The sequence below is a fragment of the Carettochelys insculpta genome, chromosome 6, assembly GCF_033958435.1.
Source record: "Carettochelys insculpta isolate YL-2023 chromosome 6, ASM3395843v1, whole genome shotgun sequence".
In the NCBI taxonomy this organism is placed as follows: Eukaryota; Metazoa; Chordata; order Testudines; family Carettochelyidae; genus Carettochelys; species Carettochelys insculpta.
In genome coordinates, this window is record NC_134142.1 from 13,332,220 (window position 1) to 13,353,162 (window position 20,943).

The 20,943-nt window shown below is 46.0% G+C and overlaps 1 protein-coding gene across 1 annotated transcript in view; it reads left to right on the plus strand.

Moving 5' to 3' along the window:
- The window catches only part of DAAM1 (dishevelled associated activator of morphogenesis 1), a 184,721-nt gene that overhangs the window by 146,089 nt on the left and 17,689 nt on the right, over positions 1–20,943 (plus strand). The window contains exons 16-20 of the mRNA XM_074996291.1: positions 953–1,056; positions 15,066–15,150; positions 17,665–17,771; positions 18,927–19,015; positions 20,746–20,914. Of these exons, the coding sequence (XP_074852392.1) occupies positions 953–1,056; positions 15,066–15,150; positions 17,665–17,771; positions 18,927–19,015; positions 20,746–20,914 (554 nt within the window). The remainder of the gene's footprint in view (positions 1–952; positions 1,057–15,065; positions 15,151–17,664; positions 17,772–18,926; positions 19,016–20,745; positions 20,915–20,943) is intronic.

Here is a 20,943-nt window from a genome sequence, read left to right on the forward strand (position 1 = left end):
GAACACACATCCTGTTGATTTGTGCTATTGAATCCCTTATGTTTTTGGAAGTCCCCCACCTTAAAGGGTAATGCTTATTACAGGTTGGCTACATCTACACTAGCAACCCCTTTCAAAAGAGGTATGCAAATGAGGGAAATTGAAAATGGAAATGAGGTACAGATTTACATATCTGGCACCTCATTTGCACATTCTTCTTTTGAAAGAAGAAAAGCAGTATAGATGCAGCTCTTTTGAAAGTAATCCCCATCTTCGAAAGAGCCCTTCTTCCCAATTTTTTTTTTTTTTTTAGGAAGAAGCGTTCTTTCAAAGATGCGGTTTACTTTTGTAAAAAGTTGTCTACACTGCTTTTCTTCTTTCAAAAGAAGCTCTTTTGAAAGAATATGCAAATGAGGTGCCAGATATGTAAATCTGCATGTTATTTGCATTTTTAATTTCCCTCATTTGCATGCCTCTTTCAAAAGAGGACTGCTAGTGTAGCCACAGCGATTGTGTTTATTAGCCTGTTAAGTGCTGTTGTTTTACCTTGTACTGAGTATTGTGTGAATGGAAGCTGCAAATATTTAGAGTGGAAATAGAAAAACTAAGGGATATGGAGTCCGTGTGACAGGCCATAACACGGTGTTTCAAGAGTGGATCTAATGAAGTATCTTAAATACATACGCTAGAAAATATTTGCTTTACTTACTCATCATTGTTAGGTGTGTGTTTGGATTCTGAGAACTTTCCTGTGTGAAAATGTATTTACATTTCTGCCTAGAGGCTTTCAGGGCAAGCTACAATTTCCAAATTGGCTGATTATATTTCATTTATGGGCTACGGGCTTTAGTGCCAAGTCTGAGTGACGCACGTGATTAATGGAGACCCATTATATCTGACACTGGCATGTGCTGAGGGTTCAGATGTCAATATGCTATGCTTCTTCATGCCTTTCTCCTTATGCTTTTTGTAGAAAGAAGATGCCATTGATGACACGCTGGGTTCCAGACATAAAGTCAAGGAGCTTTCAGTAATAGATGGCCGGAGAGCTCAGAACTGCAATATTCTTCTCTCAAGGTATTGTTAATATCTTCTTCCCTTCAAGAAATCTGGTTCTTTAGTGCTACTTATGCCCTCTTAGAGGATCTAGGGGCTTTTTTGTAACTGTCTTTCAAAATTCTGATAAGTGTGAGCTGTACAGAATAATGTACCCTGAACTGGAGATCCTGCTGTAATTCCCTCTCGAGGGATTCTAATAACAAAGACGCGGGGAAGAAAACCAGCAGAGTTTCACTGACATCTGAACCCAGATATGGAATTACACCTTCCATGTACGTATAGTTTTGCAGCAGCAAATGCGTTATAGCAAATACATGCGCAAGGTCAGGGCTGGAATGCTGCAAGAGCCGTAGTCGCTGTTCAGAAAGGTTTAATTTTTATATCCTGTCCTGACTTTAACCCAGATTTTCTTCACTTTTTGATGATATTTAAGGAGGACTCTCTTACACTCAGAAAAGGGAATAGATTCTAAATGCTGAATTGGGCAGAGCACCCGCTAGCAACTGGCCTCTGAGAGGCAGAAGTTATAATATTTAGCCTTCTGAATGGGGTGGGAGGGTATCTGGAAAGTAGTGTCAGATGCTAGCAACCCCTCCTGTCATGATCCATGGGTCTCAGACAGAGGCCCACGAGGTTCATGGGAGCAGCCATGCTCTAATGGTGCATCTGGCAGCCTGCTGGGGCCTGTGAAAGCCAGTCTGATTGGGCAGTTCTGCCCTGAGGTACGGGCAAATTCCCAGAGCAGCTGATTGACCCACTGGCCCTGCATAAGTCAGCATTAGGAAGAGGAAGCTGCTCAAACATCTGGGCACCACCCTGCTCCGCACTGCGTCTTGTGTTCCCCACTTTGGTTTACCTGGCTTGACTCCTGGCACCAGAATCAGGTTTCCTGTTTGTCTCCTGCTTCTCTCAGTATCCTGATCCAGCCAACTCTTGTCGAGAGAGAGAGGGTGTGGGGGTGTTCTAGCTGTGGTTACTAGTCTGTCTGGCCATGACGCAGTGATGACCACTCCCAGCTTGGTGTCTTCTGTAAGTTTTTAAAAGCTTACTCTCCACTCCATTATTCAAGTCACTAATGAAAATATTGAATAGTACTAAACACATGACTGATCCCTGTGGAACTGCACCAGGTACACCCTCCAGTGATTAGTGATTGATAACTACTCTTTGAATGAGGTCTTTTAATCAGTTATGCCCCCACTATAGAATACTTTCATCTAGATCATATTTCCCATCTCTGCTTATAAGAGGACTATGTGGAAAATCTCTCCTAAAATCGTGATCTAGCACCTCTACTGCTGCTCACCGCACCCAGTATTAGCCCAGTAACCCTACAAAAGAAAGAAATTGGGTTGATTTGCTTGGATTTGTTCATTATAAGCTTGTTCTCGCCCAGGCCATGGCCAAATCGATTGTTTAATAATTTGTTCCAGTGCTTTCCAAGTATCCAAGTTAGACTGACTGCTCTGTAATTCTCAGGGTCCTCCTTCTTAAAGATTAGGACTGTTTGCCTTTTCCCAGTCCCCTGCAAACTCACCTGTGCTCAGTGAGTTCCAGAAGATCATTACTGACATTTCCAAGACTGCGTCTGCTAGTTGCTCAAGTACGCTAGGATGAATTTCATTGGGCCTTGCTGACCTGAACGCATCTCACTTACTTAAATGTTCTTCCCCTGTTTTGGCTTGCATGCCTTTCCCCTTAGCATCAATGCTAATGGTGTGGAGAATCTGGTCAACATTAACCTTTTGTATAAAGGCTGAAGCAAAAAGGGCATTAAACATCTCAGACTTATCGATAGCGTCAGTTATTAGCAATCCTTCCCCATAAAGCATGGGATCTCCATTCTCCTTTCTCTTTCTCTTGCTTCTAATGTTTCAAAGAACTCTCTGGCAACATCCCAAGCCAGTCATGTCCCAGGGCCATGGTGAAATCCTCCAGAATCAGGACATCTATCATATGCAGGCAGATGGGCAGTTAGCAGTGGAACTGATGTGCCTATTTCTCCCATTGTGGGATCTTGTATAGCACCTGCTAGTTAAGACCCAGCTCTGACTATCCTGCTTTTGTCTTCTGGCTAACTCCCGTAGGCCTGGCCTATGCTAGGGATCAAAGTGGATCCCAGATGCGCAGTTCTAGCCATGCCATTAACATGACTAGAATCGCTATATCAGGGTTGACTTTGTTCCCTGGTTTAGATCAGGGCTCTTCAGGCTCACACGGCTGTCCCAGACTCCACATGGTAGCATAGAGTATTAAAGTCGACATCTGAGCCCAGAGAGCTTGATTTTTGCTACATCTTCACTGATGCAGCAAAATCGAACTCCGGCGGATCAATCGTGGTATGTCGAAGTATAGACACGCCCTCAGTCCCCTGATCTCAGCACCTCCATGTCTACAGATAAAGTAAATAATAGCTTCAGAAGAGGGCAGGCTTATTTTCTGGTAAAATTGAGCAATATGTCTTTTAAAACATGCTGCATCTTGCCAGAGGAGAAAAGTGTGGCTAATTTTCACTGGCATGCATTTCTTCAGTATATCCTAGATATTTCACTTTGCCCTAGAGACAAAGTACATGCAGCAGGCTGTACTGAGAGTTAACAAGTTTGCATTTTAAATGACGTCTTTTTCACCCCATGATGATTTGCTGCCTCATCGCAAAAGATTTGCTTTAAAAAAGGTTGCAGGGGAAGTAGATGTTAATTCAGAATAAGCTCGTTAAGGTCTGGGAAAACATTAAATTGGAAAAAAAAATCTCATTGTTGAAGAAATTTCCCTAAATAATGTACTTTAAAGGAAACTAGCATTTAGGAACTGGGTTGCATCACCCCTTAACAAATTAAGTTGATGGTGTTTGCATTCTGGACTAGCTTTGCCCGCATTTCAGCTAAGTATTTAAACCTATGATTATTTTAAGCACATGAATAGTCCTTTAGACTCTGGTTGGGGCCACTCATGTTTGCTTTTCTAACAAGTCCCTTTAAAGATGGGGGTGATGAAGAACGAGTAGCTGCTCTTCTTCATAGTGTATCCACATTCTCACTAGACTGGCAATGAGGACAGCGTGGGATTCTCCTCTTAATGGGGAGTGACCTGAGCATAGGACAGGGAACAACAATGTTTTCTTCCTGCTTCTGACAGGATCTTCAACCGTGGCATTGGGCAAGTCACAACTTCTCTGCCTCAGTTTCTCCTGTCAGATTGGCTTAAATATTCTTACCTCCCTAACAGGATGTGCTGAGTATCAGTAAATATTTGTGAGTTGGGTTGATAGTGGAAAACAAATATGCTCACTAAAGAGAGTGTTACGGTCTTTTGCTACTGAATTTTTAAACTACAGTGTATTCTTTTATATAGTCTCCTTAATGTCAGAAGTGAAATAAGCCAAAAATAGGTACTTGGCAGCTCCAAATAAAGCTTATTTGCTAAAATGGGATGTTTGATGTTTACTTAACCTTCCGCCTGCAGTTAAGCACAGCCTGGACTTTGTGGCCTGGACAATAGTAGTTCTGTAGTGGAGAGGTAATTTGACCAGGTGTGAGCTTTTCCTGAGCTTGGAGGACAGACCTGTCTCTGACTGACTGCGTGAGTTTGGTGCCCGGTTTTAATTTAATGATACACGAGGACAGGCTGATGTTATACTGCCAGTTTGTCATTTTCCACTCAGCCTGTTTGAAGAGGCGTGTGGGTTTTACCCAACAGTGACTTTCAGGGCTTCGGTAGCATCCCTAGGGCTGATCCCGCAAACCTTTGCTTCTGTCAGTAGTGAAGCCAGTAGAATTACAGTAGCAAGCGCTATGCTCAGTAGCGAAGCCTAGATCCTCAAGGGTGCTGAGGAGCCTAATTCCTGTTGAAAGCACTGAGTTTAGGCCCCCAGGATCTCTGAGGGTCTGGGCCCAAGCGTTTGCAGCTTCAAGTGCCATGTTGAGTTGTGTGCTCTTCCACAAAGCTACACACAGGCAAGAAATCAGCCCTCTGTCACTTAAAGCTTGCCGGCAGCTTACTTGTACCGCCAAATGGATGAGAGGAAGAAGGGCCTTGCACTGAAGGCGCTGCACAGGACGTCCCAGCGCTAATGCATTTGTGTGAAGTATTTGGAGTTCTAGGTGTTCTGCCACCAGGGAGGGTCAATAAACTTGCCAGGCTCCCAGGAGAGGTGGGGCCTCAGGTAGAAGGGGCGGGCCTGGGGCAGCCAGCTCTCAGCGCTGCCCAGAACATGCTGCATTGTGTTCCTCCCTGTCCCTCCCCCTCCCCCTGACTCCAGGCAGACAACCAGAGCACACCATGTAGCGCTCCAGTGGTGATTTAAAGGGCCAGGAGCTCCAGCCACTGCCGCAAGCCCTGGGGCCTTTTGAATCACTGGGCCCCAGGGAAACTGTCCGCTTTGCTTCCCATGTGTTGGTGACCCAGCCTGCCACAGACTTCTTGGGTGATCTTGGGCAAGTCACTTTGCCTCTTTTTGCCTCCATTCCCTATCCAGGTAATAGAACTGCCCTGCCTCTTGGGAAGTGTGAGGACAAATTCTTGCATTTTGGTGTATTCTGTGATCCTGGAGAGCGTGATTTAGTTGTCTCACAGTGAGTGCTGTTCTCTTCCCATCTCTGCAGAACACCAATGGAAGTTTTATTGGCATTTTGCATGTGAAAGGACTGCCAGGTCAGCTCTTTCTTTCGTGCAGACGGTTCGTAAGCTAAACGGCCATTGTCTGGTTTTCAGTGTGGAAAGATTATGACTGGCTAGATAAATTATCTGCCTTTCTCAAAGTCTGCCTGCTTTTCTTGTTTTGGGAGAAATTAGTGCCTAGTGAGATCACTGGCTTTTCCTCCAACTAGCAATGTAACACAAATATTTTTGACATTGCTTTTTTTAGTCTAGCTCAAAGCACACTGATGTCAGAGCGCTTTGGGTCTCATTCAACAAACCACCACATCACAGCTTCTGCTCTGGTCAGGTTTTGCTAGCGTGGGAGGCATGTAATGTGTTGTGTAAGATGCAAATGAATACCTTATTGTGTCTATTTCTAAGTCTTGTGGTAGGTGAATGGTTGGTTTTGTTTCTCTCCTCTGTCAGCCTGTGTTGAGCATGTTTCTTAATTTGAAAGTAGCTTTTCAAAGAGGTGCTCCTCTTTCAGTGTGGAATTTGTTTTCCTTTCACACTTATTAGGTTCTTCATTAGTCTCTGCAAAGCCATCCCAAATACCCTGCATTGGTCAAGCTTGTGAGCGGTTGCTTCTCGCCTCTAAATTGCAGAGCTTAAATCCCCGTGACAGCAAATACTGTGACCTAGTTCCTCTCAGATGGTTTATGCTCAACAGCTGCTGCCAGCAGTATTAATTGTTATGGTTATAGATAATCCTATAGCTTTCACTGGCCTCTTTCCCATCAAACTGCCCAAGAAATTGTTTACTTCCACAACTGGGTGATTTCTCACTGAAAACATTAAGGAAAGTTCTAAGAAGTTACATTTCTTGGCACTCTTTTGGGGTCACTTCTGGGTAACGTTTTTCAACTTGCCATTTAACGAACACTCTTTGTGAAAAGTTTCTGCTAGGACTCCAGTTCAGATATGAGCAAGGATGGTCCATGGTGATAATGGAATTGTTGCCTGTTGGCTGAAGAGTGATCTGCCTGGCGTCTGAAAGTGGGTCTCTTTCAGGCTCCCATACATGGGTGTAGAATTAGCTCCTTGCAGTCACCTAGAAAACACCCTGTCACACCTGGTACTAACTATGGATGTTGTCAGTAATCTGCATAGGAACACCGGGGGCTAGGTGGGTGAGGAGCCTGAGTTCTGTGCTTCTCCCTCACAGATCCAGAACAAGGATCACTGGTGCAGGGTGGTGGCAGTGGCACTTTCCATGCCATGCTTTGAGTTTAAATTCAGTCTTCAAGTGATCATAGTCCAGGCCAGACTGGCACTGGCCAGGCCAGGAGGCTTGGATGAGTTAGAACACAAAGCCATGCAGAAGACCACTGCCATTCCCCTGCATTCTTGTTCCGTCAGCTGTAGAGCCCTGCCAAATTCAAGGTCCGTGATGGTCAATTTCATGGCCACAGGGTTTGAAAATTGGTGTATTTCATGTTTTTCGGATGTTCAAAACCAAAATTTCACAGTGATGTAACCATGGGTGGGGGAGGAAGGGGTCAGACTGCAAGGGTATGGGGTGGTGGGGAGATTGCAAACATCGTATGGGGGAGGTGGGGTGTTGTGACGGCATCACAACCCTGACTTCTGTATTGCCTTCAGAGGTGGACTCTGCAGGCAGCAGCCACAGAGCTTCAGGTCATCTCGAGATTTGTGGAGGTGGGGCTGATCTCCCTCTGAGAGTGACCATGCAAGGGATGGATGAATCCTGTCGCTGCCCAGCCAGAGCTAGGAAGCCCCTGCCTGGAGCAGTCCTAGCAGCAGGGGGAGATCAGATTGTTACACAGGCAAGGTCTTATTTCGCCATCTCTGATGCATTTTGCATGGCCCTGACCTTGATAGGTGCGTGGTTACCTGGTAGAATGTAGCCATTCAGTGGAGCTCATGCCTTCATTTCTCAGGGTGGGGCCAAGGCTTTTTGATGAGCTGGCCCACCAAAAGCAGGCAGAGGGGTAAAGGGGACAGTTTTGATGTGCTGGCAGTTCAAAACAGTAATGTCATCCAGAGCCCAGGGCCCTTTCAATCTCTGCCGGAGCACTGCACCACACACTCCAGACAACGAGAGAGGCTGGGGGTGGCGGAAAGGGGCTGTGGTGCAGCCCAGCACCACCCCTTCTGCCTGATGTCCTGCACCTTCTGGGAGTGCAAAGACACCCCTCCGCTCACACTGCCCAGAGTCCTGGCAAGGCTGTCAGCCCTCTGAATGTGGCGTGTCAGTCATTCTGGGTGCCTCTTAACTATCTGCAAAGCCAGGGGGACAATGCTTCTTCCCACTGGGAGTTAAGCTAATGCAGTGGCCTTCAAGTTAAGCAACAGGAGGTGACAAGACCAGCAACCCTGTGTGCACTGATCAGGCAAAGGGAGAATTTCCATGTTCATGTCCTGCACAGAGAACGGTTCTGTGGCTTTGTCATACAAAACCAATGATTTTGTGTCTGTTTCCAGCTGTGAATCACTCACGGACCAGAAGCAGCATAAGCCTGGTCTAACTTTGAGTCGATGCAGTGAGGTTTCATTGGCGTGGCCGGCTACACGTGTGTGATTGAAGTATGTAATCCTAAATAAACGCGCTGGACCCTGCAGGTCTGGTTATCTCGGTCTTGGCCTTATTGCTATAACAACCAAGCATCTCGCTGCAGCTCTGTGAGGACAGGCAAGTGCTAAGCCCATTTGACTGATGGAGAACTGAGGCCCCAGTGACGTGCCCAGGGTCTCACAAGAAATCTGTGCTGGAACCAGGCCTGGCAACAGAGCCTGCCAACTGCATAGTGGCCCAGTGGTTCAAGGGGGCCTGGAGCACCTGGTCACGGCCTCTGCTGTAGTAGTGGGAGCCGGGAGTCCCCACAGGACCATCGCTCCTTGTGGTTTGAGGGCTCGGAGTGGGAACACTGTACTCTGGGCAGTCCTAAAAGCTGATTGCCATTGGCCCCGCCCCTTCCAGACCTGTGGAGCCCCTCATACACCTTACAGCTGGGCCTTCCGTGGCTGTCAGCCCCACTCGCTGGAGCCAGTTCTCCTGAGTCCCAGGCAGAGCCCTGTCCACTGGGCCACCCTTCCTCCCCTGCTAGGTGTCTGTCAGAGACCGAGAGGGTACACCCAGAATAAGGCTCGCTGTCGCAGCAGGTGTCGTCCCCTGTGCCCGTGTAACAGCAGTACCCAGTCCTTCTCAGGTGGCAAGTTTCAATGTGGGCAGAGCTGTCCCATCCATAGTATGAGCTGGGGCGACTGCCCCAGGCCCTGCGCTTTCAGGGGCCCCAGGGTGGCTGCCCCACCTAGTCCTATGGATGGGAGTGGCAGGATTACCTGGGGCACAAGCCGTAGCAGATCATCTCTTTCCCAGCTTCCCTCCCCTCTCCCTTCAGGGCTCAGGGGGCCACAGCTGAGCACTGCGTGCTGCGGTGGGTGGGAGAGGGAGGCTGGGGAGGAGGCAGTCTGCTGTGGCTTCCGCCCTGTCACCTGCCCCGATAATCCCCAGTGGCGGCGGGGGCAGGGTAGGAGTGGGGCATGGCCTGTGTCATGGGGGGGTGCTCAGGGCCCCACACCTCAGGGACATTGCGGGGGTTGCCCCAACACACACACACACACACACACACACACACACACACACACACACACACACACACACACACACACACACACACACACACACACACACACACACACACACACACACACACCTGAAAGTGGGCCCCCTTGGTGCTGTCGCTGCTCTCTCTCCTGCCTTTCCCCAGATCACGCGCTGGTTTTCCTCCTCATTTTTGGACGAGATCTCTTTTGATGTCCTGGGAGCTTGGACGTTCGGGTACAAATTTAAAGGAGAACTGAATAGAGTTAGTGTGGCACAAAAGTGAACTTAAAGTGAACTTTGAGCAAATACTTTCAAGACTCTTCTTTCCTGGACTCTTCATATGGTCACACGAAGGAGAAAAGGTCTCTTGTGGAATCCCATCACACTTTCTGTCCTGTTCCACCGAGATAAGGTTATAAATAGTTATTCTCAATAGATGCTGATAATTAGTACTACTGTTGAGCCTGGAATATTAAGCAGACATAATTTTTCTTGTAGTTGGGATTGTTCCTGCTTTGAGCAGAGGGTTGGACTGGATGACGTATTGAGGGCTCATGATTCTGTAGGGTTAGTAGAGATTCTCCTGAGTCTGTGATGCTGTAAGATTGGTAGAGATTGTTGGTCATGGTTTGCTGTTCTCTGCCAATGGGAGCTGTGGGAAGCAGGAGTCTGGCCTGTGCCTTTTCCCAGAGCTCCCGGTGGCCAGGAACAGCAGACAGCAGCCAACAGGAGTTGCAAGTGCACCAGTGAATAAAGCATCCAGTGGGCCCCCCAGGGGCTTACCTAGGTGAGTTGCGTCTGGCCTGCAGGCCACTTGTCATTGAAGTCAGTGTTCCCTGACTGTAGCCGGGGCAAGATTTCATCCCCAGCCTTGAAATCTTACATATTCAAAATGATGAAGAATCCATCACATCCTGTGATAGATTATTCCAATGGGCCGTTGCCTTTGGTGTTCAAATACAAATGTGCCTTCCTTTTTGAACGTCTGTAGATTTAACTTCCAGCCATTAGATCTCGTGATGTCTTTGTTTGCTAAATTGGAGTCCCTGCTACACCACATCTTCCCAAATGTTTGTACTTATCAATCACAATCCATTCATCTCTTGGCCTTCTTTTTGATAAGGTAAATAGACTGAATTTAAGTCCCCTTTAAAGCAGCAATCCTCAGACCTTAGTGCTTCAGAACCCAAGTTAACATTGCCCCAAAAAGCCACACAAAGTCTGAATTCATGGTTTTCTTTACCACGTGTATTTATAGACCTGCCCTCAGTCTGTCACTGCTCTAATGCATGTCTCCCAGGCCTTGAATCATTCTTGTGGCTCTTCTCTGAAACCTGTCCAATATCACAGTCTCCTATTTGAAGCATGGACTGTGTTTCCCATAAAGATCTCAAAAGTGATTTATACAGTTGCAACATATAATACTTCCCTTTAATAGATCTGGTTAATTGAACACATTTGGCTGTTTTTCAAACGTTAACTCAGTTGTATGGGGTTTTTTTAAAGGTTCATTCTGTGCATATAGGAATCGTTCTCTGCTTTTAACAATGCTTTTTGAATCCTAAGAATTGACAATTTTTCCTCAAATGAGCAAATTCTATTTCTGAAAGCTCATTATAGTTATTTTTGCACAGGAATACCAAAATGATTGTTTACTAAATTATTTCCTGTAATCGTTGTGTGGCTAAACCGCTGCCATACTTCGGTTAGGAGCTGATTTCATGTGCAGCTGAATGTGGTATTTATTCACTCAGGGTGTAATTCACTCTGTGTGCAGGGGTTTAGCACGATGCCTACGTGCAACTCAATCCCTGTCTAAGTCCATGGGTATGATGGTTCAAATTATTTTACAATTGGAAAAGTGTGTGTGTATGTTCCGTCTTGCATAACTGGTAAATAAACAGCTGAATGGATTGTGCTCAAACTTTACCAAGGACAGGGATGGGAAATTTTTTTGAGGCAGAGAGGATGTTTAGAAAATAAATGCTAGAAAGTGAATTTGTCAGGAGAGTAATGTGTGTGAAATTTGGGGAATTATCTTATTGACTTTAACCATCACAACCAGCTCCTAAAACTTCACAGAAAAAAAAATCTAGCAGTCCTGTAACACCTTAAAGACTAACTATTAGGTAATGAGCATTTATGAGTAAGACCCACTTCATCAGAGTCTGGAGTAGAAATGAGCAGTCAGGGAAATATAAAGCAGGGAGAGGGGAAAGAAGAACAAGGAGAGAAGTGGGAGGAAAAAAAAACAAAAAAAAAGGAAAAAAAGGGGGGAGAGGGATGGAGTCCCCTATCATTAGGAGAAGAGTAGATTAAGTGGGCTGGCTGTTGTTCCTGCGAATATCAAAGGTAGGGAAATTGTCCTTGTAATGTGTAAGATAATTGAAATCCTGGTTGGAGCCTGAGGTTAAATGTGTCACCATGCAGGTCAAAAGGTTTGGATTTTTGTTTCTTGTGCTAGTTCACCCTATAATGCTGTCCCTCATATTCATGAGTTTAAAGAGAGACAGAAGCTGTGTTCCTCAAACCAGGGTGAAATGGGGTGGAATCCAGGCAGAGCCTTGGAGGGTGCTAAGAGCACACTAAATAGACATAGAAACAGAGAGGGAGCTGTGCTTTTGAAAACAGAATGGCTGGGCGTGCCAATAATATGCAAATGTATTGCTTGTTCATTGTTTTCACTCCCTGGAATGAAGACTGTCTCATTAACTCCAAAGGGGGTGTTCTCCATTCACATGGAAATGATTTCATCCAACATGATGCAAAATAAGAAGAGAAGTAAGCAAATCCCTTCCAGCGAGCTGGGTAGGGAAGTCTGCAGATGCATTTAGCCCTAATCGATGGCTGGAGGGACTAAGGAGGGCGAAGCTGGAGGTAGTGGAGGGTTTTCTTTTTGTTCTGTTCTCCATTCTCCCTTCTGCCCCTCCAGTTCTTTGGATGATGTGTGGCCAGGATTTCATCCAGAGTGCCTAGCCTCTGCTGATCAGTGCTAATCAATACCTGTCCTAGGAGGTCTAGCCAATGCAGTAGTCAGCATTTGCTTAAATTTTCAGAAGGGATTAATGGCTTGTCTGTATGGAGAGTTAGGCTGTGAACTTACAGCGCATTAGCCTGCTGTGCACTAACTTGCCATGTGGACCATGTGTACTACATGGTCAGTAGTGAGGGCTGCCATAACAGCTGTTCGAAACAAGACTGCTGCAGCAAGGCCCTTAATATTCAGTGACCTAGGACAATAGAGTGCTAGTTCAGCTTGCGAACTCTGTGTAGACAAGCCCTTATCATTAGGGGGACCTCCATGATGTTGTATCCAGTGCAAGATGCATTGAAAGGGGTTAGTTGATTTTCAAAAAAAACGCTGAGCACTTGTTCTCTGAAAATCAGGTAGCTGGGTGTCTCAAGATGGGCTTGCAAAGTGATAGTTATGGCTGACCATTACAGCTCTTGGTTCTTAGGGTTCTTTCATTATTAATAGACAATATTGTCTTCTAGGTTATGTCTACACAGCAGCCTTCTTTCAAAGTAAACTATTCTGGAATATCTGTTCCAAAATAGCTAATTTAGAAATAACACTGCTACACATGGAAAATGCATTTTGAAATAGCACTTAACTATTTCAAAATACATCTGCTGCATGCACAGAGCCTATTTTGAAATAGAGCCATTGGATGTGTTATAGCTTATTTCAAAATAGGTGCTATTGCATGTCTTAACGGACCCTATTTTCACCTGTTTCAAAAAAGCTTATTTTGAAATAGGCACTATTTCTCATGAAGTGCTTTTTTTCTGGCAGAACGCGCTGGAATGGCATTTGGGCACCTTTTTTCTGTAGAACACCAGAAAAATTTTTACTGCCAGTTCTGCAGCAGAGCAGGGACTGGGGTATAGGAGTCCTTGCTATCCTGGGCAGGAGTCTCCGCCAGTCCCAAAGCAGCCCAGGGACCAGGGCATTAAACGTGAACACTCTGACCCCTATGGGCCGTGTCTACACTAGCCAAAAACGTCGAAATGGCCATGCAAATGGCCATTTCGAAGTTTACTAATGAAGTGCTGAAATACATATTCAGCGCCTCATTAGCATGCAGGTGGCCACGGTACTTCGAAATTGACGCGGCTCATCCAGACAGGGCTCCTTTTTGAAAGGATCCCGGCTACTTCCAAGTCCCCTTATTCCTATGAGCAGAGGGGAATAAGGGGACTTCAAAACAGCCGGGGTCCTTTCGAAAAGGAGCCCTGTCTGGAGGAGCCGCGTCAATTTTGAAGTGCCGCGGCCGCCGGCATGCTGATGAGGCGCTGAATATGTATTTCAGCACTTCATTAGTAAACTTCGAAATGGCCATTTCGAAGTTTTGGCTAGTGTAGACGTAGCCATGGGGAAGCATCAGACTTGAGTTCTGGCACCTTTTGCCCCTGCCCCCGCCCCCCCCCCTCCCCCCCGGAAAAAAGCACTGGGATTGCAAATTTCGAAATAAGTCAGTTGCTATTTCGAATTTATTTCAAAATAGCAGCTGCGTCATGTAGATGCTAGGTTAAGTTTTTTAAAAAAAGAAAAAAAGAAGGCTGTCATTTTAAAATAACTTTGGTGTGTAGACCTACACCTATTGACCTTGTCTGGTTTTGGTGGAAGTGGAAAAAGTAAATTTAACCTCAGACAGTAAAGGGGGCAGCAAAAATTTGCCACTTTACACACCTAATTTGTCCAATAATGTGAAAACCATGAATATTAACGAACCAAAACCAGAGGTCTTGACTTCATCAAACTTGTATTAAATTTGATTGCGAAATTTCTGGATTCAGTATAACCGAGTGGTGAGTTGCAGGTCCCTCTCTGTACCCGATCCACAGGGGGCATTGAGTAAATTACAGCCCCATCTAGGAAACATTGGCTCTTCAGCTCTTTCTGTAGCAACTCCTGCTGTTGGCTCTGGAAGTCAATCCTCACTGTGTCTGCGAAGATGATGGCTGGCTCGTCAGGGCCTTAACAGGTGCTACAGGCTCCCTGAAAAAGAAATGAATAGTAGTATTACAGCTATACCAGACAGTGTAGAATACTTTTTTCTGAAAAGGGTGACTGACAAGAACACCCATGCAACTTGAGAAAACATTCCCAGGCTGCTTTACAGCAGAAGGAAGAGTGATTATTACAGGGTCGTCTCTTCAGCTGTGAAAAGCAATCGTTTGCAGCACTAGATGAGACTCCCAAACTACCTTGATTTTGTGCAGCAGTGTCACCTCCGCAGTCTGAGGAGTACATATGATGGTGTGATTGTCCGAGTCCAGCCATGTGGAATGGACTGCAAGGAAGGGGTTCACCTCTAAACACTTCCTGTAGCAATTTTACTCCTTATCATATTGTGTGGCTTTTTTTGTTTAAACACTGAAGCTGGCCAAATAAGTGTCTGCTTAAAAACCAGCAGGCAGTGCAACAGGCAGAAGGCATTAGTCACCTCCACCCTCATGTGTCACTCCAGGCACGGAGTAAGAGTGGTGTCTGGTTAACCAAGTGTTGAATTATATCATGGGCTGAAATCAACCTTTCCATATGTGGTGCATTGCTTGTCCCCAACCTGGTAATCTGAAGAAGTCCCCAGCAGTGCATGAAGCAGAAGAGGGTTCTGCGTGCACCCACTGTGCCAACTACTGCACAGTAAGCTACAGTATTGTCAAGGCAGATGCTCGCATTGCCAGATGATTCTTGCCTAAACTGTCCAGGCAAAGCAGCAGTCTGGAGAACGAGCAGCAGTCACTCAAGTCCCTGGCTGCGTTTCAGGCACGTGTGATGCTCTTCTGAACATTGTTTTGTTTTGTTTCCCAGGCTGAAATTATCAAATGATGAAATCAAACGTGCAATACTAACCATGGACGAACATGAGGACCTGCCGAAAGACATGCTAGAGCAGGTGGGTGACAAACGCTTACTGGCAGGCTTGTTGTTGCGCTCGGTTGTTTGTATCAGGTGCCCTTCAAACAAAGGCTTAGGCTAAGTTAATGAAGGGAAGGTTTAAAATGTTGCCTGTGTGTCAAACCCCAGCTATCCACTGGGAGAGAGATCCATGCAGCCTTTACAACACCTGGGTTCCCCAAAGCCGAGGATGGACCACTCAAGAAAACGATGCATAATGCAACTTTCATAACTACAAACCCTCGTGCTCAGATTCCAGCAAGGCATTTGACATTCTAGCGGCCTGCTCAGCTTGCTGGTGCTAGACAAAATCCCTGGGTCTGGAAGTAGATCAGAGGAGGGGCTCTTCCACCAGTTCGACTCTGTATTTGTTTCTCTGGCTCCTTTTTTAAAAACCAATGAATTGACACTGGCGCAAAATGGAAGCAACACAGCTGTGAGGCTGGCCCCAGGCCCTCTTCTGGCAGTGCTGTTTCCAGGGCTCACATTGGCTTGCTGAACGTGAAGACGACATTCTGTTAACGCTGAACTGGCAAGTGTAGATTCATTGTGACTTCTGTGCACACAGCGTATAATTCAGTAGGAATCTAACTAGTTGCTGAGACTCCCGGCCCAGGAATGGTGTCAGGCAGTGTTGCCATGGTCCAGTTTTTGTTGTTTTTGGTTGGTCAAACTACTAAAGATTGCTCTGTCTTTGCCAAACCAACCAAATGCTCCCTAGGATTAAGGGCTTTCATTCGGATAGTGACACACAGCACAGCAGAAGTGGGGTAGGAATTAAAAGTGAATCAAAAGGAAAGGCGTGTTTCCCAAGGGAGGCAGGGCAGATGTCCCTTCTTGGCATGGATCTACTTAGAGCCCTTTTGATAGATGCAGTAGGTACTGGAGTGGGGTGATGCTGCCTGACTAACCTGGTCACGCCTTGGGCCAAGCTCCCCCTGTGGGAAGGCAGTGCCACACCCTGGAGTGCCTCTTTGCTGAGCAATGTTGTCTCCCAGAGGATTCTAGCTCTGCTGGATTGATCCACTCCTGGCAGACATGTGGCACAATGGACTTCTCTCTCCATTTAAAAAGCAAGGGGCTCTGGTATAGACCAACATGCAGAAATTCAAGCAGCAAGTCGGTGCTCTGCGGAGCCCCATTGGCTTACCCAGCCAATGGTGGAGTCACCCCAGCTGGCAGCCTGTTGCCTGCTTGGTCCCCTACATAAGGGTCTAGCCAGGCAAAAGTGGGTACTGCTTTATCAATCCTGTCCAGCCCCAGGGAGCTGTGGGTAGATAAGTGACATTGAGCACAGCCCTGCATTGGTTTATTCTTGGTGAAATTTCCCAAGGGCTTGAAGTTTTGTGCCCATTTGGTTGCTTTGCTGGTGTCCATTTAGGAAGGTATGTCACCTGCCAGCATGGTGCGGGGTCTCCTAGCTGGCTGTACATGTAATGGTCATTTAGGGTAGCTATTATATGCAAGTTTTGCACAGTGAGGGCTTCAGGGCCTCTTTTAAGATGCAGACTGTTTTGACCAATTGCAGGTGTGTAACTTTAGCTGGAGGAGGCTGTAGACTCTTCCCCATGTTTTCCTCTGTCCATCAGCATCACCTCCCCCTATTCAAGTTCAGATTCAACCAGGTGTTTCTTATCCAGGCGCTGATTTCAGCCAAGCCCTAGGGATGGCAGGGGTGTATTGACAGCAGATTGAGGGCTAATTTCCGGCAGGATAGAAGAGGCCAGATCTACATTCTTGCCAACTCAATATATGCTCTAAAATACCCGAGTTCTAATCCCAGCTCTGACATTAAATTGCTGAGAGACTTTGGACATCTCTGGGAAATAAACAAAGAGCTATCCACAGTCTGTAAAACAGAGATAATACCGCACCACCAGAGCAGAGTTGGGAGGATTAATTAGCTGGAAGATAATTTGCCAGTAAAAACACCCTGATTGCGGCCAGGGCTGGCAAGCAAGCAAGCATTCTATTTTCCAGAAAGTTTTGAGGCATGTTTTTCATTCCTCTGAGGCCTTTTGAACCTTTTTTGTGGGAAATGCATGAGAGTAGAGATGCACAGGCCCCTGAACAGTATAGTGATTCTGACATTTACCTGGGAAGTAGGAGACCCAGAAATCCCTGCTCTGGATCAGGCAGAATCAGGATATGTACCCAAATCATGCACATCCTATTGTGAGCTGTTGAATAGCTTGGGGTGGCTCTTGCGCTCTATTGCACTCTGGACCTTGGAAAGCTTCCCAGTGAAATGTTCATTGACACTGCTGTGTTTCTGTGAAATGTTTTGATTTCAACACAGGTGAGGGTGTGGAAGATATTTCAAGTTCAACATTTCCTAGACAAACTGTAGTAGTTCTGTATCGCACCCTCTGCAGGTGGGAAAGGTCTTAGTAGAAATAGACACAGCTGTTTTTCATGTTTTGTTCACTTGCTATTAAAGCCAAATCCCCATTTTAAGACTGCTTAAAAGTAAGTGGTGTAGGTCTCCTGTGTAAATTGTTTCCTTTTTTAGCTCCTGAAATTTGTTCCTGAGAAGAGCGATATTGACCTCCTGGAGGAGCACAAGCATGAATTAGATCGCATGGCGAAGGCGGACAGGTTCCTCTTTGAAATGAGCAGGTGCGCCTGACGCTGCTAGCGGCGGAGTGTCCGCAGGTTACACTCTTGCCCTGTTGGAATGGCAGCTGAGCAGATGAATCCCAGCGTTTCTCTAAAATATTTGGCTAATGGAGCGAGATAATCTTGTGTAATGCAACTGGAGCCAAATGAGGCATGGCTTGAAAATCCACTTGGATGTTTGTTTATTTTGAAGCTCACATATACTTGTGTGAGCCTGTTGCGTTGCTGCCCTGGGGATAAATTAGGAGTTTCCATCTTCAGTCTTCATCTCCCAGTGCTGCATGTTTAGAACGAGGATTGTAAAGACTCTGGCGAAGGGTAGAAAGCACTGCCCAAATGAGGAAAATGGGAGCAATTTCCCTTTTTCAGCGTTGTGGCCCAGGTTCTCTGCTGGTCTAAAACTGTATTGTTTTGCTGATTTTTAAACTAGCTGAGGATCTGGCCCTTTGTCTAGAACTTTGACCATTAACTGCAGAGTTTGCATTCACCTGAGTGGGTGGGGAAACACCCTAGTGCATGCCGCTGTATTATCAGGACTTATGACCATAAACTTTGCCATGCTGTAAGGATCCTCAAGCCAACGAATCTCCAAGCCCCACCTCCAGCAATGGCAGAATTTAATGCCGCAGAGGAACTTAGCGGCCCATTGAACACAATGGGCCTTAAAGTGTGTAGGGCTTGGTCTACAGCTATAGCAATTGGGTAGCTAGAATCGACTGTCTGCAATTGACTCACCTGGCTGTCCTTACAAAGGAAGATCAATGGGAGAGTTTCTCCTGTGTACCTCACTTACTCCACGCAATAACGAGAAGTACAGGGGTCAACTGCTGATCCCCGATAAGCTGATTTTGCGTGTCTCCAATAAGTGCACAAAATCAAACCCTGGAAGATGGACCCTGAGCAGGTTGATCTTCCAGTTAATGTAAATGTGGCCTAGGTTAATCAAGTGGTGGCATAATGTCCCAAAGAGAGATGGACTGAAGCACATGCTTGAATTGGGGCCTCAGAGATGGGAGTGTAAGGCATCTTTTCTTTCCAACTACAGTTGAAAGAGAGAGATGCTGTCAAGGTGAAAATGGCCCTTCCTCTCTGCACTTGTGAACAGTGGAGTGGCTGAGTCCCATCTGTAGCAAATGAATTGTGCATCTTTTACAGGATAAATCACTATCAGCAAAGGCTGCAGTCTCTTTACTTCAAAAAGAAGTTTGCAGAGAGAGTTGCGGAAGTGAAGCCCAAGATCGAATGTAAGTTAAAGGGGATTTTGTTTTTGTATGTTTGCTAGAAAACTGGTTGCTGCTAGGTCAATTATTCCCCCCATTTCAATGTCACTCAGAGCCCAGACTTGCTCTTCTTGTTCTTCACATAGTGTCAAATATGGTTGTGTCTTACAAGGCCTTAGTATCCAGAAATGAAAATATGTTCCTAAACAAATATTTTCCCTCTTGATGCCCAAGCGTATTGATTTTGTTACATAGCATTGCACTTAGTAGTTTGTTCTTTAGGTTGGGGAGAGGGGACCACCGAGGTTTTATATCAAAACTAAAAATATACCCAAGCTATGTGAAATACGTATGGAGGGAGAGATGAGGTTTTGGATGTATTGGTATTGAGATGTTTGCTTTAAGGAAGAAAGAGGTGGTTTTTAATTCTTTCAAGTAGTTTTAAGATCTGACTCAGAATAGCTGGAATCCACCAACCCCAATAGGTGGTTGTCAGGCTGGTTGGAGTGGCTCATGGATGTGGGTGCCAACCTCAGGGCAGACTGTTATGAACATCTCAGGCGTAACATGGAGCCACAGATGGTCCCCTTGGGCACTCCAGTCTGTCTTGTCACTTAGGCAAGCCAGCCTTTATAACAGATGGTCCCTTGCACCAAAAATTGCAGCGTTGCTTTGGCTACTCCCAGTCCTAAGAGCCAAGTCATTTGCCCCACATCACCTGTACCTGAGCACTCTCACCAAAGACAACGCTTATAGTCTATTGCCTCCATTCTTTTTCTTAGTTATTTACATGGTTAAAGCAGGTAACACACACAGAAGCATTATAGTCTTAGATTTCAACAGTAATAGAAACTGCTGTAATGTGCAAGCTCTATGCCTTTTAGGTCTAAGCAGTTTGGGGGTCCAGGCAGTACAGTGGTACAGATCCTTTGGTCAGGGATTTGTATTCTCTTCCCCTAGAGTTCAGACCGATAGGACAGAAGTTTGGGTGTTGGGGAAGCAATCTTTTGCCCACTGATGTTCCACAATGGTTTGTTGGATATTTATAGGCCTTTTATGATTGGGCAGGAGAAGACACACACAGGCGTGTCCCCCACCCTTGTTAAAGTCGTATTTCGCACTTGGTAACACTTCTTTCCTGACCGGGGATGTTTCTGATTTCTGAGCAAACACTTTCGTAGTTGCAAAGCAAACACTTAGGCTTGGCCCATACCGGGCAGGTAAGTCAATTGCAGATATGCCATTCTAGCTATGTGTAGCTACAATCAACTTATCTGCAATCGACTTACCTGGCTGTCTACACAGAGGGAGGTCATCTCCCTTACTCCTTCCAGTAGTGAGGAGTACCGGGGTCAGCTGGTGACCCCAGGTAGTTTGATTTTGGCACTTCTCTACCAGGCACACAAAATAGAACTCCGGATGATCAACCCCGAATGGGATAAACTTCCTTTTAGTATAGACAAACCTTTAAATATTACATAGGATACAGATATTACAACCATGTGCAGCAACTCACCTGCATTTCATGAAGTCAGACTGCTACATGTTAGCAATATAACCTGTGTTTTAACAATGCTAACACCCAGGTGAGCCAGAGCTCACGGAGGCCAGGGGACGTTGGCATGAGCTGGCACTGGGTCTGCCAGCCTCATAGTGGTAATCTGCTTGGTATTGAAAGTAATGCTCAGGCTAGTCTGTGTGCTGTATATTGCCGTAACCTAACTGGAGCAAAAACGTTTTTTCCCCCCTTTTAGCAATCCGTGCTGGCTCAAAGGAGGTGCTTCAGAGTAACAGCCTGAAGCAGTTGTTGGAGGTGGTTCTGGCCTTTGGAAACTACATGAATAAAGGCCAGAGAGGCAACGCCTTTGGGTTCAAAATCGCCAGCCTAAACAAGATTGCAGACACGAAGTCCAGCATTGACAAGTGAGCAGCTCGTCCTGGCACATCCGGGA